The 17,387-nt window shown below is 33.5% G+C and overlaps 1 protein-coding gene and 1 long non-coding RNA gene across 5 annotated transcripts in view; both read left to right on the top strand.

Annotated features, from left to right (window-relative positions):
* Window positions 1-2,774: 2,774 nt before the first annotated feature.
* On the top strand, window positions 2,775-6,364 carry LOC136271600 (uncharacterized). The gene is made up of 2 exons (XR_010709539.1): window positions 2,775-3,051; window positions 3,232-6,364. It is a non-coding gene; the product is annotated as an uncharacterized lncRNA (long non-coding RNA).
* A 4,663-nt stretch (window positions 6,365-11,027) lies between these two features.
* Window positions 11,028-17,387, top strand: part of LOC105325189 (uncharacterized) — a 68,677-nt gene continuing 62,317 nt past the window's right edge. For 2 of the 4 annotated variants that reach the window (XR_010709709.1, XM_066072165.1), the window contains exons 1-3: window positions 11,028-11,209; window positions 15,414-15,582; window positions 16,661-17,199. Coding sequence is in view for 1 of the 4 variants with exons in the window: in XM_066072165.1 (XP_065928237.1) it covers window positions 15,418-15,582; window positions 16,661-17,199 (704 nt within the window). In the remaining 3 variants the exon portion in view is untranslated. Of the gene's footprint in view, window positions 11,210-13,499; window positions 13,667-15,413; window positions 15,583-16,660; window positions 17,200-17,387 lie in introns of those variants that run through there. The other 2 variants (XR_010709707.1, XR_010709708.1) reach the window with 2 other exon arrangements.

Raw genomic sequence — 17,387 nt, 5'->3', positions numbered from 1 at the left:
TGTGCTATTTATAAACGAATATTTTTAGACATGATAAAATTCTTCGCTTTTTTTCAAACTCGGTTTTCCCTGTGCTATTTATAAACGAATATCTTTATACATGATGAAATTCTTCGCTTTTTTTCAAACTCGGTTTTCCCTTTGCTATTTATAAACGAATATTTTTAAACATGATAAAATTCTTCCCTTTTTCAAACTCGGTTTTCCCTGGGCTATTTATAAACGAATATTTTTAAACATGATGAAATTGTTCGCTTTTTTTTCAAACTCGGTTTTCCCTGCGCTACTCAGTATTTATAAATGAATATTTTTGGACATGATGAAATCCTCCCTTTGTTGGTAATGCTTAAAACAAAGAAGGTAAAGTGGAGTGGAGCATGGAAAATTTGTTACTGGCTTGACGAAGATGAAAAAAAGAGTCGTAATTTATCTTCTTTGTATTAATAAATTACATCTTATATTTTTTAAATTGTCAATATCAGTTTATTTATCTGGGTTCTGTATGGTTTACTCGGAATTAACTCTGTACGCCATAGTGAAATGTGTAGATCACGGACAATATTTACGTATCTAAGATTATGCAATGCCATATTCTCTACAATTAAATACTAAATTTCACTTATCCTGTATTTTGAAGATAAACTCGTTTAGGTATACTGCTGAACCATACTAAATATGGTACGATATTGTTTTAAAACGAGCACAGAATTGAGACAACGATCATCAATACTTAGTGACGACTACAATATTGGTGACCCAAGGATGTGATGACGGTTCCTAAAATGTTTCTCGTTGAATTTATACTATTTTTAACAAAAGTTTTAAATATCTGATATATTGTTCGTTTTGCTCCACTTTCCGTTCTGTTTGCCGTTCCATGTTTTTAGCACCGCCCCAATTGTTTATAAGAACCAATAAGCTTCAGCCTCAAACAGGGCGCCAAACTAAACTTGTATTTAAGGCATTGCGCGGAAGTAAAACCCTTTTTGTGAATAGTGAGACAATGGAGGTAAGGTTTGATAACTTTTGTTTAATAGCATGATCATTTGAAACTATTTTAAAGCATAAATCTTTCATAATCTTTTGGTGAAAGTATTCAATGGGTTAGTAATAATGGAAAGTTTATAATATTATTATATTTACAACTATTTAACAAAAGAAAAAAACCATTACAATTATTCTGGGTGCAATATACCAAGTGTTGTGTTCACTAAAAGTAGGTTTAAAAAATTGTTATCATTAATTACCAGTATTAGATTTTACAAATACCTTTATAAAAATAATGCCTGTTTGGGAGGGTAACTGTTGAAATTGACACCCCGAGAAAACCATTGTCAACCGATGCGAAGCGGAGGTTGACAATGGTTTTCGAGGGGTGTCAATTTTAACAGTTACCCTCCCTAACAGGCACTATTTATTTTATTATACTGAATGTCGTATTTTTAAAGAAAATTTTACTGCTTTTTTGTAGAACTAAAGTTAATTCTACGGCGAACCGTACGCACATAATTTACGCGCATGTAAAAATTCGTTGTGTTTACCTGTTGCCAAGTGTGTTGCTAACGCAGAGGGTAATAGAACGGATTACCAACTGCGTCTAAACCAATCAGATTTCAGTATTTAACATGAAAGTATAATAATAATATTTGTGTACAACATACTTTGCGGAGAGTCGAACGATACAAATCAAAACTCGCACTAAACTTGAACATAAGAATTTACATATTTAGCGTGTGCGTCTCTCAACCGTGTCAAATTAATCTTTCTCACCTGAATTAGCATTGCTTGTGCAGATAGTTACTATGAAAGTATTGTAACATTACTGAATGTTATATTTATTTCTTATGAATTTATATTTATAAATGGATAGATTCACCATTTCATCACAATTTTTCCACGTAATACATTTTTAAACAGACGTGTTGCGTAAGATATTATAACGGAGTAGCAATTTTTCCTTTTGAACCTTTTTATAAAAATCCGTTTAGATGTACACAAGGAAAACAATGTGCGCCTTCCTCGAAAGATTTAAAAGCTTTTAACTAATGGGTTTAGTTATTTGAAAGGGATATTTTACTCTTTTGTCAACTATGAAAGTTAAACGTTCTGAAAAATGCTAAGTTAACGTACCTGTACATAATTCAAACAAAGAAGGATATACATGGAAATGTTAATATTATATTAATTTAATATAAAATGTACGCTGTCACGGTTAAGTGAATGCTCCTGCTGCAATGCTGATGAATTTTTCCATCTCGATGAATTTGAATTTCAACATAGCATGGTTGCTGGATTTTTTTAATTCGGTAGTTGTCCATATCAATGAAATTCTACAACTTATATTTGAGACAAATGAATCAAACAAGATATGTTTCAGACACGTAGCATAGTTTTTTAAAAGGGGGGGGGGGGGGGGCAAACTCATCCAAAAATTCTTGACCAACAAACCTTAATCCGTGGGGGGGGGGATGTACCTGTATAAAAATTATATAACTTCTATTACCAAATTAACTGACATTGTATATTTCACCAGTGTTTGCTCACCAAAAAAGTAGGGGGGTGGCAACTCCATCATGTAAGTTCACTTTTTTATTTGGTCAATTTAAAAAAAAAAGTTTGCTGCGATAAAAAGTTGGGGGGGGGGGGGAGGGGCAGAGTACCACCCCCCCCCCCTATTCTTTTTCGCAGCAAACATTTTTGATGCCACATACCTGTGTTTATTCTTTTTATTTCTAGATTACAAATCCTACATGTACACTTACGGAGTAAGAAGAGACGTATCATATAGATGTATCATCTGTGGCAAGTATGAAGGACAGAAGACACATGTTATGGCGCATGTATACAAGTATCACATCCCTTTAGATTCAGTTAGATTTTACTGCTCACTGTGCGATTTCAGAACTGAGCAAAAGGGCAAACTATCAAAACACGTAAAGTGTTACTCCAGACACGAAGACATAAGAAATAACATGATAAAAAGAGGCATAGAACCAAAACCTGATAACGCGTATTTAAAAAAAAACAAAAAATTTACACTTGTCCTAGAGGGTAGGCACTTTGAAAAAATTGACAAAGAAAATATTCAAACTTTTTTGTTTGAGACACAGGGCAGCCAACAAAACATCACAAAATCTGAAGATTCTAAAGGTCAAATTCCGAAAATATTAATTCCACAAAATCAGGTATCTGTTTTAGAGCAACGGGCCCCAACACAATTCTTTTATTCAGATATTCTGGAGCTGGGAGACCCTGAAGCTGAATCCTTTGTTTAAATTTACCGCGCTATGAAGAAAGGGAAGCAACTCCTAAAATCAAAACACTTATTCAACAGCACCTCAGTGGAGCAATCGAATAAACACTCCCAAATCGCAAGTTTCAACTGGGGATTTGACCAAGATATTTGCAATAAGAAACAGACTATCTGAGAGCAGAACCATGAAACAAGGGTAGTTACATCCAAATAAACGACATGTCATCAAGATCGTCCATGCAGAACAATTGACAGTACGCAATAAACAACTGCACACTTTTATAGTTTGCTTTAAGGCTATGATAGAGTTATATACATGTGTAAAAAAAATAAATGTTGTTACTTAGTCAAATCGAGGTTTATTTCAAAATGTTTTAATGTTGTGGTATGACTTTTCCTTTTCATGTACGAGACAAATGTCAATTTAAATTATACATTTTTACACACCGTTGCAGTTATAAAACCACATATAAAAAAATTAGGATTCAATGCTTATATTTACTTTCTTAAAAAAATTATTCCCTTTCCGCAATTATGTTTTTTCCGAAACCTCTGCCTTATTTAACGAGTAATTGACAAATAATGGAAGAGCCATTGGAACAGACGAATTATGCTGACAGAAATTGTGCACAACACTAAATATTCTAATTACACAATTTTATTTTTTATTTTGTTCATGGATGACTATGACTTTTGGTATACTAATGAAGTAATTATTCAAATCCATTTAATTGTTAAAAAATATTTACAATCAATGATAAGTTTATAAGCGTAAATATAACATCAGACTGTGGTATGGTTTGGAGTCGCGAGGAGAGTCAGTCATGTTCTTCAAGAAATTCTGAAGGAAAATACATAGTACTAGTATTCATATGCACCAGATTTGGGGAATGTGTCTTGTGTTATGCGTAAATATCTCTGAAATCAATCAATGCAATTCAATAGGGGAAAAATGAATATAAATATATATTCATATCCTGATATCCTATATAATTATAGAGCTATGCTTGCTATAGAGAATAATTATATATTTGTCACGGTGTGAAATTCAATCTTTCGGACTATATTTAATTATTGTGTAAATTATGTTTTTCGGACTTTGTGTTAATTGTTACAAAAACTTTTCATCTATTTCGACAACTGTTTTATAAACGTTATAAATTCCGCGCAGCATTAATCCCACCTGACGCACAATCAGTGATGGACAGCTAATCTTTTAATTGACTTCTGTTTATGTTTATTGACACTTAAGCTTCTTTCATCTTATTAATCCTTTTATGTACATGCTGCTAAAATGTCCCTAGTCACTCAATAACTGTTTGATAATTGATTTACTTACATCTGTACTTCTTATGTTAATCCTTCATTGTGTTGTTCCATTGTTCATTATATATTATTCTGAATTGTAAATTATAGTCAGTTGGAATCAGACCTTCGGTGCTGATGCATACCAAACTCACGTAAAAGTATATTTCATGTAAAGTCTATATAAAAGTCTGAAAACTAAAACGCGTGTTGGCTTGTTGGAGGTTTCATGAGGCTGGGTCCAACAATAAGAGAATAAGCTCACGGTTGGCCCAGATTTAGTCCTGTACGGGAGAGAGCCCCCCGTAATATTTGGTGGATAAACCTAAGGGTAACGACACCCGGGACTGCTACATATATTTTGTAGTAGTTAGATCCTGGACCTCTACAACAGTTTAGCGAGTTTCCCTTGATTCAGAGTCTACAGATGAAGAAGACAATTTAAACTGGATTCAACATGGAATATTCTTTCCGACCGCAGTGGAGACAGAAGAAGTTCAGCTTCCCCTCATGTCAGCGTCCAGTGTGCGGAAGGTGCGGAAACGTGCATCCCAACGTTTTATGTTTCGCGTTCAACCAGAAGTGTTACCGATGTCACAGAATTGGACATTATTCCAGAATGTGTTTTACACAGATGAAGAAACCAACAAAATGTGTTGAAAAGGAAGCAGTTTTGGGTCGTAAAAAGACGCGAGACATGAAACGACTGTGCAAATATCTTGAAAACAAACGTACTTTGAGAGAATTGCCGTTTAATTCAATTCGTAACAATCAATTTCATTCTTTGTTTGATACCTCAAGTATTCTACGAACTGAGCTACACAACATTAAGATTCAGCTACGCAAGTCCGATCTACTTACGAAGAGTATGGCTGAAAATCTACAACGTGCTAAGTCTGAGAACGCAAGACTTCAAAGTGAAAATACGGATTTTAGAACAAAGCTCCAAGAAAACTCGAAACATTCTGACATTGATATTTATGTGAAGAAAATACAAAAATTAGAAGCAGAGGCACACGGTGATAAAGTACTCATGGATATAATGCAGAGGAAACTAAAAGATATCGGGAGTGAACATTCTCAATATGTAATGAAAATTCAGACAGAGGCTGACGATACAATCAAACAGCTTAGGGAACAAAACAACGCCCTGCTGCAGACCATTTATGTATTGGAATGTGATAACGAACATCTAGAGGCCGTGTTGCACGATAAACAACTTGACCGCCGATTTCAACCACACAGGCAGCAAAGAAGACAACAACGCGGTTACCGTCGATGATAAAAATTCAAAACACGAGGACGTGTTTTACGCGGACGCGAAGCATGTGTCACGGTGTGAAATTCAATCTTTCGGACTATATTTAATTATTGTGTAAATTATGTTTTTCGGACTTTGTGTTAATTGTTACAAAAACTTTTCATCTATTTCGACAACTGTTTTATAAACGTTATAAATTCCGCGCAGCATTAATCCCACCTGACGCACAATCAGTGATGGACAGCTAATCTTTTAATTGACTTCTGTTTATGTTTATTGACACTTAAGCTTCTTTCATCTTATTAATCCTTTTATGTACATGCTGCTAAAATGTCCCTAGTCACTCAATAACTGTTTGATAATTGATTTACTTACATCTGTACTTCTTATGTTAATCCTTCATTGTGTTGTTCCATTGTTCATTATATATTATTCTGAATTGTAAATTATAGTCAGTTGGAATCAGACCTTCGGTGCTGATGCATACCAAACTCACGTAAAAGTATATTTCATGTAAAGTCTATATAAAAGTCTGAAAACTAAAACGCGTGTTGGCTTGTTGGAGGTTTCATGAGGCTGGGTCCAACAATAAGAGAATAAGCTCATGGTTGGCCCAGTATTAGTCCTGTACGGGAGAGAGCCCCCGTAATATATTCCATGCGCGGATCCAGAAAATTTTTCCAGGGGGGGTCCGAAGGATAATTGTGTTTGCCAGGGGGGGTCCGAGGCATATTTTCGCGATAATTTTACTATGTAAATTTAATAAATTTTCATTTTCCAGGGGGGTCGGGACCCCCCCCCGCCCCCCCCCCCCCTAGATCCGCGCATGTATTCAATACGATTCCTTAAATAATTGGCTTGTGTATATTTTCATAGTTTTACTCCGAAATATTCGGTTTGTTGATAATGGTATTGTTTACTTTTCTTTTGAACCTATGCCATAGTATGATTATTCAACTTTTTTTGGTTAAGCTTAATTATTGTGAAAATATTAATTTGTGTTTAATTTTAAAAAAATGTTAATATGTTTATAGATCATTCTTATATGTATGGGGGAAGGATGTGATAGTACAAACTGGTATTCCAACGTATATATGTCACCATTCAGAGGCTTTGTAATCGGAGACATGAGGTGCAGAATTGAACTTAATACATACAGATGGATAATACACTGTCTACAATTGCAATTTCAACGAAAAATGTTTCGCAAAAGCTGACATGAATTCATTAATACGTATTATTTCCATTTTATCTCCGACTGTTGCCTTATTAGTTGTCGATTTCTATTGTTCTACTCATCGCATTCAGGTATTCCATTCACCCGAACACGTTACACTGAACGGATAATTTTGAAGAAAAAAAAAACGCCTTGAAAAAAAATTATGACTGCTACTGCACTGGTAAGGAATATCCAATGAAAGACGAAAGAAAACAGACAAAAATCCAGGTACAAATATTTCAAAAACCCTCAAACATTGCAGAACGTTCTCCTGTGTCGCACTGTTATAATATCGCACATGCGCACACCACACACTGTAGCAAATCGTGCAGTAACAGCATGTACTCTAGAAAACAGAGTGTTTTTTAAAGAAAAAATGATAAAAGCGATGAATGGATTTACTATCACTTACCTACTGTGTTGGATGTAGTGCGACCGAGGTCTACAATAAGATGCAGACGTTTTTCATTCTTCGTGAACCACACACGTGTTCGATGTGCATGCGAAGTACAGCAATTTCTGTGCAAGATATTGCGGATATATTCGAAATTCTATCCAAGAATTAACCATCGCTTCTTATATTGATCGTAGTTTTCTTTATTCAACTTTACAATCATATTACTAAATTGTATAGTGTCATTTAGAAGTCCGCAACCTGAATTCCTTGATCGTAAAGCAGCCGATCGTAACTTTTTCGGCCGGTATATATATACACTCAACTCAATTTCTTAGTGTTCACCCAGTATAATGTGTTTACTATATAAAATAAGCACATTTGCTTAAAAAAATTTAATCGGGAAGTTCTCTAGCCTCGCCTACTATAAAAGTAAAGTTACATGTGTATTCGGAAAACAACAAAACATTGCAAATTATGCTATTTGATGCATGTAGTAGTTTCGGCATAACATTAACTTATTTCATAATATTGATAGTTTATACCACATGCCAATCATTTCTTTAAAAGGAATACTTTGTTTCTGTACTGTTTACTGACAACTTTAAAATTACAGCGCCTTTAAACTTATGTGTGCATATGGCACGGAATCCCGATCCCGATTCAGATAAACGTGTGTTAGCCTGGTTCCCCGAGCTACCCATTACGCACAGGAACCAGGCTAGCTCATGCGCATGCTGAATTTTCCCCATAGCATCCGGTTTAACCTCGCTTATACATTTTCTGCGTGGACCTCAGGGTCCACGCAATAACGTTTCCTTCGGATAGCTTAATAGTTAAAATAATGTCGAGTACAAAATAAACATCAAATTTAAAGTGAATACAATGTGTCGAAGAAACAATGCAGACACCAATATTCCAACGGCTCAGTAGCCCTTTTCACAAAAAATATTACGACTGATTTTTATCGTAAGTGAAAACTGAAGTTTTTGTTCATTTTCACAAACCATCTTATGAGATTCTTACGTGTAAAATTTGTCGTAACTTTACGATAGCACATACCCTCTCGTAAGTATTTCAAAACTGTAAATAATAATCTTATTTTGTAAAATATACAAGAAAAACAGCTAAATATAATGTTTTGAGCCGCATTATACCGTTATTTTGCATTATATAGCAGTTTATGTTGAAAAATACACACATAAATTCTACAAAAAATTTTACGGCAAATTTTTCTCGTAAGATTTTCCTACGTCACACTAAATACACATTGTGATTGTGACGTCATATTTTGATTTCTACTACATCACATTGATTTCATTCGATGCAAGTGGTATATAATATCAGTTTTGCATCTTTGTAGAGAATGTTGGTTTATTTATATGTTTCTCCTCTTTTATAAGAATTATTGAGTGAATTCAAAGCGTTGCTAGGGAAAGGATAACTCGTAAGTATATTCTTAAGTGAAACCTGTTACGAATGCGTTCGTGAAAAGCACTTAAGATTTCTTGTAAGATATTCGTAAGTTAAAATCTTACGCAAAACCTTAAGATTTTTTGTGAAAAGGGCTACTGCAGTACTGGTTGTTTTTTCAATGATAATTTAATTTGGCCATGTATAGTACTCTTTTTTACACTATTACCCAAGGCTAATATCAAATTACAAAAAATTGTCAATCATATCAAGCACGCGCAGAAAAATACTAATTAAATGTTTTGACATTTCCTCCCGGTTGATTTATTTCAATCGCTGTTGTCTTATTTTATCTGTGCTATTGATGAAAAGACACATCTGTTACGAAATGTTGAAAATTTCACATTATTTTATTTCGTAATCTTCAAACTATTCCATTCATTTGGACACTTAGAACTTTTGTTGAGTGTATATATACCCCAGTGGCAGTTGAGGTGCGATCAAAACTATACTCTGTCCCAAGATATTTTGGATTCACGTTTGGCTTAATTGTTTGATATTTATAAAAACCTCAGGATCCAAACGATGTTCATTCAAAAGTAAGAAAAAATTCCAAGATTTCTCAGTCAAAACGCCCCTGTTAGCTTATCAGGTTTCAATACAATGCTAAAAAATGTGATGTCTACGGAGATTTTGCATTGCAGCAAGCCCGGATGATAACGTTGAAATATTGCGCGATGTATTCCGAGTGTATTCCGAATGGAGAAAAGATGTAAACATTCCCCATTATAAATCTCCGTAAGGAATCTGTTTTCGTTCCTGTGAATTTTTCCGAGTGAAAGATGATAATGTGTCAATGAAATTATCTTGGAAAATATCCCTTTCAACTATTTCAATTGCACTTCTTTCACAGGTATGTGTATTTTTATTAAAAATCGTCCAAACGTGAATCCAAAATATCTTGGGACACGTAAACAAATGTTTTGGGATTAATGTTTTGAAAGACAAAATGTGATAAAGATATTATAGCAATTTGATAACAAATAAAGGAATGTGAATTTGAAGTTTTATACAAAATGTCTTGAATTATAGTTCATTGAAATTTCACTCCATGATAGTATCAACGTTGCGGAGCCCGATGATTTAATTGTCTTTTTCCATAACCATTAATTTTACAATGGTAGCTGTCCACCACTAGTAGGGGCCATGGGAACTTCAGCCTACGGTAAAAGAGGATCCGATGTTTAGGAACCGATCTTTTTGAAACTGAATAAAGTATTCAATTTTAAATAGTTTTACGGTGCTACCGTTGTGGCAAGCGCGGCAAGAATTACACAAAACTTAAATTGCTCAAATAAATCAGCGCTCGGTCCAACGGTCACACCGTTTACATATTAACCCATATTATAACTTTAAAGTCAAATTGAGCATCTTAATTAATTTAACACCGTGTACAGTTCCTCTTACACACTAATTATCAAGTAAAGTCAACTGTGGAATCGGCAGGTTTACGCCTCATAAAATGCTTTTAAATAGTAATATTAGAGAGGTTGAGATTTTAAACGTATACGGGTACGTGTACGTTAACTAGGGGAATCACCTAAATTCTTCGCCTATTACGTCATCAGTTTTTGTGACGACATGGTTTCTACACGTTCTCTAAACTTGTAGAGTGTCGTCTACACGTAAGTACAAACGTGTAGCTTTTTACAACAAATAAAATCTTATTGATGAGTGAATGTATTCCTGTGATACATTATATGGATTAAGCTTTATTTGCATAAAAATTGATAAGAAATTTACCATTTATTTTGAATTAACTAAATAAATTCATGTCACAAAACTGCGTCAATTTACGTAAACATTTATATCCTACAAGTTAGGAAATCTCAACTGATAAATCACAAAAACGTGTACGTGTACGTGTAGTTTTAACACACCTACGCGTACCCGTACACGTTTAAAATCTCAACCTCTCTATTGACAAAAAATGAGTTAGTATATTAGAAAATATCATATTTAATATGATAACAACACACCATGTCAATAAAATTATTTATTTTACAAAATATGTCATCAAGTCATTCAGGGCATTACACAAACCAGGTAATTACACATTTCCAATATGATCTGTGTTTTCAGGTCATTATACACTCCCACAAAAAACAACGACCGAAGTTTCGTATTTTATTATAATATGGATTCTTTTGTAAGCTAAAATACTTATATCTCCAAAATGTATATTTGTATTCCTGGAATGGCCATTCAATCATCAAATTCTTCTATTATTCAAAATATTTGTCGTGTTTACGAAACGTTCCACCGCCACCGTGGGTAAAAGCGGCGCAAATTTCAGAAGTTTTTGTAAGTATCATTTTTGCAAAATAAAATAAATTAAAAATATACCTATTTCTCAGTAAATTTTCATTATTGATAGTTTACAAGATTTGTTATAATTTATTTATTTATAAGTAGAACAATAGTTTAATCTCAGATACAATGTTGTTGAATAATAAGGATTTTGATATAAATGTTCATTGCACTTTATATCCTCTTTTAAAGTGATTGTAACGTCAGTTCATCCCCTTTTTTGCGGTAGACATTTTTTTCTTAAACCTACATGTATATAAAAAATTGACTCATCATAGAGCCCCCCCCCCCCTCCCATGTTAAGAAAAAATAAAATTTATCTTTTTTTTCAATTTACACATAGAAAATCGACTTATCATAGATTTGCCCCCTTCACTTTAAAAAAAAAAAATATATTTTTTTTTATAAATTTACGCTTAAAAATATTTGCTTATCATATTAAAAGAAGATGGAGTTGCCCCTTCCCCCTTGGAATTTGGAGCATGTAATGAATGGAAGTTAAAATAAAGAAACCATGGAACTGCTACGATGCTACGTGTACGTTCCAGAAAATTACCGCAATTATAGTGAATAAAATAAATGTGAGCATTCATCCAAATGAGTGCAAGTTACAACGTGTCCTGTATCTGAAGAAATGTCCTCATTCTTTAACAGGTCTAGGCAACCTCCGTTTTTGGAGGATAGCTCAATTTCAAGATGGCTGCCGATTTTTACCATATATGGAAAGTCACTTTGCATTGTGGGTGAAATTATCCTCCATTTTTGGAGGATAGCATGGGTATATTTCAAAGGCTTCGTGCATATCTTTAATGAGAAAATGCAAGCACCAGACCATATGGGAATTAAAGTTAAGGGAATAAACTAATGATTGTATGCGGCGATTTGAAATTCTATGTATAGTATTTTCACAATATGCTTTGAAAGTGTGTACTTCCTGTGTTCAGTTTTACAAATGACATAGACTATTTACATGTTTCATTTAATAAAAATCACAAAATAGTGATGTTTATTACTCATTAAAACATTAATTAGTTCATTTACGTTTAGAGACACACAATAGATATCTTGATCTGCTATATTGTACATGTACAAAGTAAATGTTTGCATATACCTTAGGAACTTTGTAGCTCTTATTCTAATTAATTCATATGTTATTAAGTATCATTTAAATTTAATCCCTTCACACAAAAAGACATTGTTAAATTTTATTAATCAAAATGATACCATTTATAGATATCAATTATCCACAATATTGAAAAAAAATGTGAGAGTCTTCACATAAAATATTTTTCTTTAAAATCAGCCCTGCAATTATTTAAACTTAAATATTTATTAAATATTATCAATAATTATAATTATTAATAGCTAAATAAGGTGATATTTTTATAGTATAATAATTATATTTTATTCATAGTTAACTCCCTTTGTAAAAACAGAGTTAATTGCCCTTCATCTGAAAAGATCCACCAGGGGGCGCATACATCTATCCTCCAAAAACGGAGGATAAAATCTATCCTCCAAAAACGGAGGTTGCCTAGACCTGTTTAACTTTGCAAGATTTTGAGAGGATTTTGGTAATTTCAGCAGATTTACAATAACTTCAGTTAGAGTCATTTCCCCTTATTGTGACGTTAAAGTTCATGTTGGTTTAAGTGTCGTCTGACTCTTTAAAACTCCCCTGAGAAATGAAAGTTCGCAAAGTATACTGTTTTATTTACTTAAAAAGCATGATGTTCTTAAAATTACACATCTTATATGCTTCTCAAAAGTTTTACTTTGATTGCGAAAATGTGAGGTTGGAAACCATTGGTGCTATGAATTGTGGGTCAAAATTTGCTGACGCCAAAAAGTCTATTGGATCAATGTGTAAACCTTTGTGACGTTACTCAATTATTTTTGACTGAAAGTGTACTGAGGTGAACTTTAGAGGTAACATTGACTGTATGTCGTATACATCGTTGTCTTGCTGATTCTTGCGTGAGTGTGAAGTGATAAAAATTACCATGATTACAGGGAACTACTGGGACGATTAAAACAATGCATTATTGGTCCGATATACTGAGGCCAAAAAAATCCGTTGAATGAATGTGCAACTAGTCCGTATTTTCTATTCACACACGCCTTGCCGGTAGAGCTTGCTTCGCCCTGGCGCTGCGCACCGGTGAGCTGCGCTAGCCATAACCGATGTGATGTTGTGTTGAATGTATGACAGTGAACTGATTAATGAATTTTTGACCAGGAAAAATCCCAAGCGATGGGTATTATAATATCAGAGGTTCGCAAACTAAAGAACATTGGCCCGTTTCACTTAGATAGAATGTTTAGCTGCAGGTCTGTAGCTCTCGGTATGAAAAAATTCGGATGGACGACCTGGGAGCTACAGAACCTCCCATAGTAAAAAACTGCAATTTATGGTGCACTTAAAATAGCGCTGAGCATAGCCTGGTCTTGGTAAGATTGTTCTTTCTATGTTTCACTAATCTTACTGTTATAACTGTGATAAAACAAAGGAAAAACTTTTTCCTAAGTTTCATTAATTATCTGTTTCATATTCCAGTAGTACAGTGTCTTCTGAAATCGTCAAGTTATGTCTTAAATATGAGACAGGTAAATTGATCAGGTCCAGCACAATTTTCTGATTAAGCTATATACAGTAGTTGGCCATAAATGAGCAGGTCCAGCACAATCTCTTGATTTAGCTATATAGCTTGAAAAAGCTACATAGCTTTATTAAGCTATTCAGAATAGCCTGATAAAGCTATTTATATGCTATTTTTCATGGAAATGTTTATTATAAGAAATAGACAAAAAATCATAATTAACTAACTACTCATATTTGCACCATTGACCATTAAAAAAGTAACCCTAATATTAGAGATAGTTTTAACATTAAAGCTTTTAAACACATTTAAGCATAACATACATTAAAAATTTTCCATTGTTTGGGAAACTGTCCACCACTTTGTGTGCATTAAGGCGTGGATAAGAACGATTTCTTTTTATTGTGCTGAATTATTACTGATCAATTGTCTTGTTTACCATAACTGACCTCCTGAAGCAACTGGGTGGTCATGAATCAATTTCCCCAAAACGTAAAGCTCAAAGTCTCTTTAGGAGACACAATTTGTTTACAGAACAGTTCAAAGTTGAAAACTATCACTGCACCAAAAAGCGATTTTTTATACATGCTGAATAAAATTACATATTTAAGTACATGTATGACAAAATAGCTAAATCAAGCTACTCTGAGTATAGCTTACTATTAAAGCTATTTAAAAGCTTTTTCAAGCTATATAGCTAAATCAAGAGATTGTGCTGGACAGGTATGATGAGTTTGCAAAATGGTCGATGTTTACTCAGGCCTCGTCATCACCTGAATTTTTTGGAACAACTATTTCTAACAACAAAGTCAAAAAGACTTAGCAGACATTTATGGTACTTTGTATTTTATCCTTGGGAATGAAATAATCTTCGAATTTTCTTCGTTTAGCGATGTACATGGACAGGCACCTGAATTCTTATCAATCAGTCGCTCAATTAGCCAAATGAAAAAAATTCTACCTCCTCTATATTTAAATACACAAGGTGTGAAACGCCATTTTGACATAAACATCGCTGCTGTACATGTGTATGTATGTCCATTTTAGCCTTTTTAGCAAGTTTCAAAGAAAACCCTCGCATGCATGTTTATCAAACTTCGTACACTTTATAAGTAGTTTAAAGGACAAACCCTATTTATTTTCAGCAAAAATATATTTATTCATTATATTTTTACTATGTTTAACAAATTACTTAGAGAAGAACAGGTTCATAATTCAGAAGAGACCTTGACGAATAACCATCACGTAAATTGCTAAATATACGTTACTCTTTTTAAAATATTGGGGTTGAAATTATGACATGTTAATTTGTACTTCAAATTTGAAGTCTATTATTGTTGAATACACTGCCAACTATTAGTAACAAATGCATGTGACAAAAAAATCTCCTACACTTATTTAGTGTAGAGGTCCACCTTAAAATGCAAACATTAGGCTCTCTGATATGTCAGTCTAAGGGCTATGGCACTCAGGTGACTGTCAAGGCCTCTGGGCTTCTTGTTGTTTTATTTGTTATGATAAGTACTTGTTATTGCTAATTTCAATAAGCTTTGCTTTAGGTGTTATTAATTTTCTATCCCAACTTATATTTGATTTAGAGTTATGGCGTCAGGCTTGAGAAATAAAAGAAAACTTGAAAATGAAGAACAAAGTGTACATGAAAAGGAAAGAAAGCTTGAAGAAGAAGAAAGTGAACATGAAAAGGAAACAAAACCTGAATATGAAGAACAAAGTAAATCTTCCTCTGCAGCAGAATGTTCTTTTAAGGTAATATATTTATACCTGTACTCTGATTGGTTAGTCAAAGGACCTTAAGTTTTGATTGGTCACTTGTCAATGAAATAAACATTTTGATTGGTCAGCATAATCCTAATGGGTTAAATAGATTACAGGGAGACAATCCTTTTGATTGTTCAGTAAAGTAGATGATTTGATTATACCCGCACTTTCTAAAGAAAGTTCAAGTATATTGTTGTTACCCTGTTCTCTCCGTCCATCTGTCTGTCCATTCGTCTGTCACATTTTACTTTCTCAAACTGCTCTTACATCTTATAAACCAGCAAACTAAACTCTTGGAGTTTGATTTGAGGTGTCATGTTGTTTTGTATATAAAGGTTTCAAAAATTCTCTGGTAGTCTTTGGGGTCAAATAATTGGTAAAAAATGATGTTTTTTTATTTTTCCACAAAAAACAGTCTTCCTCGAACTCCTCCTACATTTTCAACAATAGACAAATCATCACTTGGAATATGTATTAGGATGTCCTATAAATGCGCAATAAGGTTTCGGAAATTTCAATTTTGTCCTGGGGGTCATTTGGTGGCTGAAAAATGATGTTTTGTCATTTGTGATTTTCTCGAGTTTATTCAGTTTAAGCAGAGTTTTATCGCTGAAAGAAATATGAACAACAGTCATTTAACTATAATATGAAGACAAATTAAATTTTTTGAATGTTTTTAATTTGAGGAATTGAGCGCATTGAGGTTCAATTTTCTTCTTTACATCTATAGGAATTTTTAAAATAAAATACAATAACTATAATTATGAGGCTTCAAAAGTTTTTTTGTCAATAACTTGTAAAGGAATGAAATTTCTAATGCATTACTGAAGCCGAGTTGTTAAGAAATTAATTTCGATTCCATCAGTAGTTTTGAATTTGATGTTTGTGTAATACATAGTCAGTATTTGCAGAAACAATTTTTGCCTGTTCGATCCATTTTCGTGGGGGTGTGCATGTTTAAGAAGTTATGAAAGGGCTTCTTTTTAAAGGGGAGACGTGGGTATTTGGTTAAAAAAAAAAAAACAATACCCACTAGTTTATTTAACATTTGTATTATTGTTTATAGATTGAAGAAAGTGGGACTACGAGCTCATCAGGGGAAGAAGATGATGAAACTGACCATAGTTATACAGAAGGAAGATTAACAGATGGGGAAGAAGATGATGAAACTGACCGTAGTTATACAGAAGGAAGATTAACAGATGGGGAAGAAGATGATGAAACTGACCATAGTTATACAGAAGGAAGATTAACAGATGGGGAAGTAGGAAAATTCCCAGCCAGTAAATGGAAATATGTTGATTTAAAAAACATGAACGTTCACTACAATAAAAAACCTGACCCCATCGAGGAATTTACGCAGAATGTTAAAGCTGACGTTTTGGAAAATTATCCAATTCCAGATTTTGAAAAAAATGTGAAAAGGTTGAGCAGTCTTACCAAAGTGAATGTGTTGATTTCTTGTGAGAAATTGTTTACTTCTTGCGATCTGAACATAGCGGGAGACGAGCATAAGAACTATCTAGAAATTGAATTGATGAAAAAAATACAAAATGATTTGGGAAGGATAAACAAAGTAGACAAAGATTTGGATTACAGGGATCTGTAAGTGCTCAATTAGTAATTTAGTCTCCCCTAACAAAATTTGGAGACTTCAACAGAAAACCTTATAGTGATTGTAAGGTTAATTTTTAATGTCTTCCATTTCCAATGGAAGACCTTAAAGTGATTGTAAGGCTACATAAAATTGATACTTACAATCTCATCCTGATTTGCATTAAATATGGGGGGGG

This window comes from Magallana gigas, chromosome 9, assembly GCF_963853765.1.
Source record: "Magallana gigas chromosome 9, xbMagGiga1.1, whole genome shotgun sequence".
NCBI lineage: Eukaryota > Metazoa > Mollusca > Bivalvia > Ostreida > Ostreidae > Magallana > Magallana gigas.
Note: the sequence above shows the minus strand (reverse complement) of the source record. Positions and strands in the feature narration are given on the sequence as shown.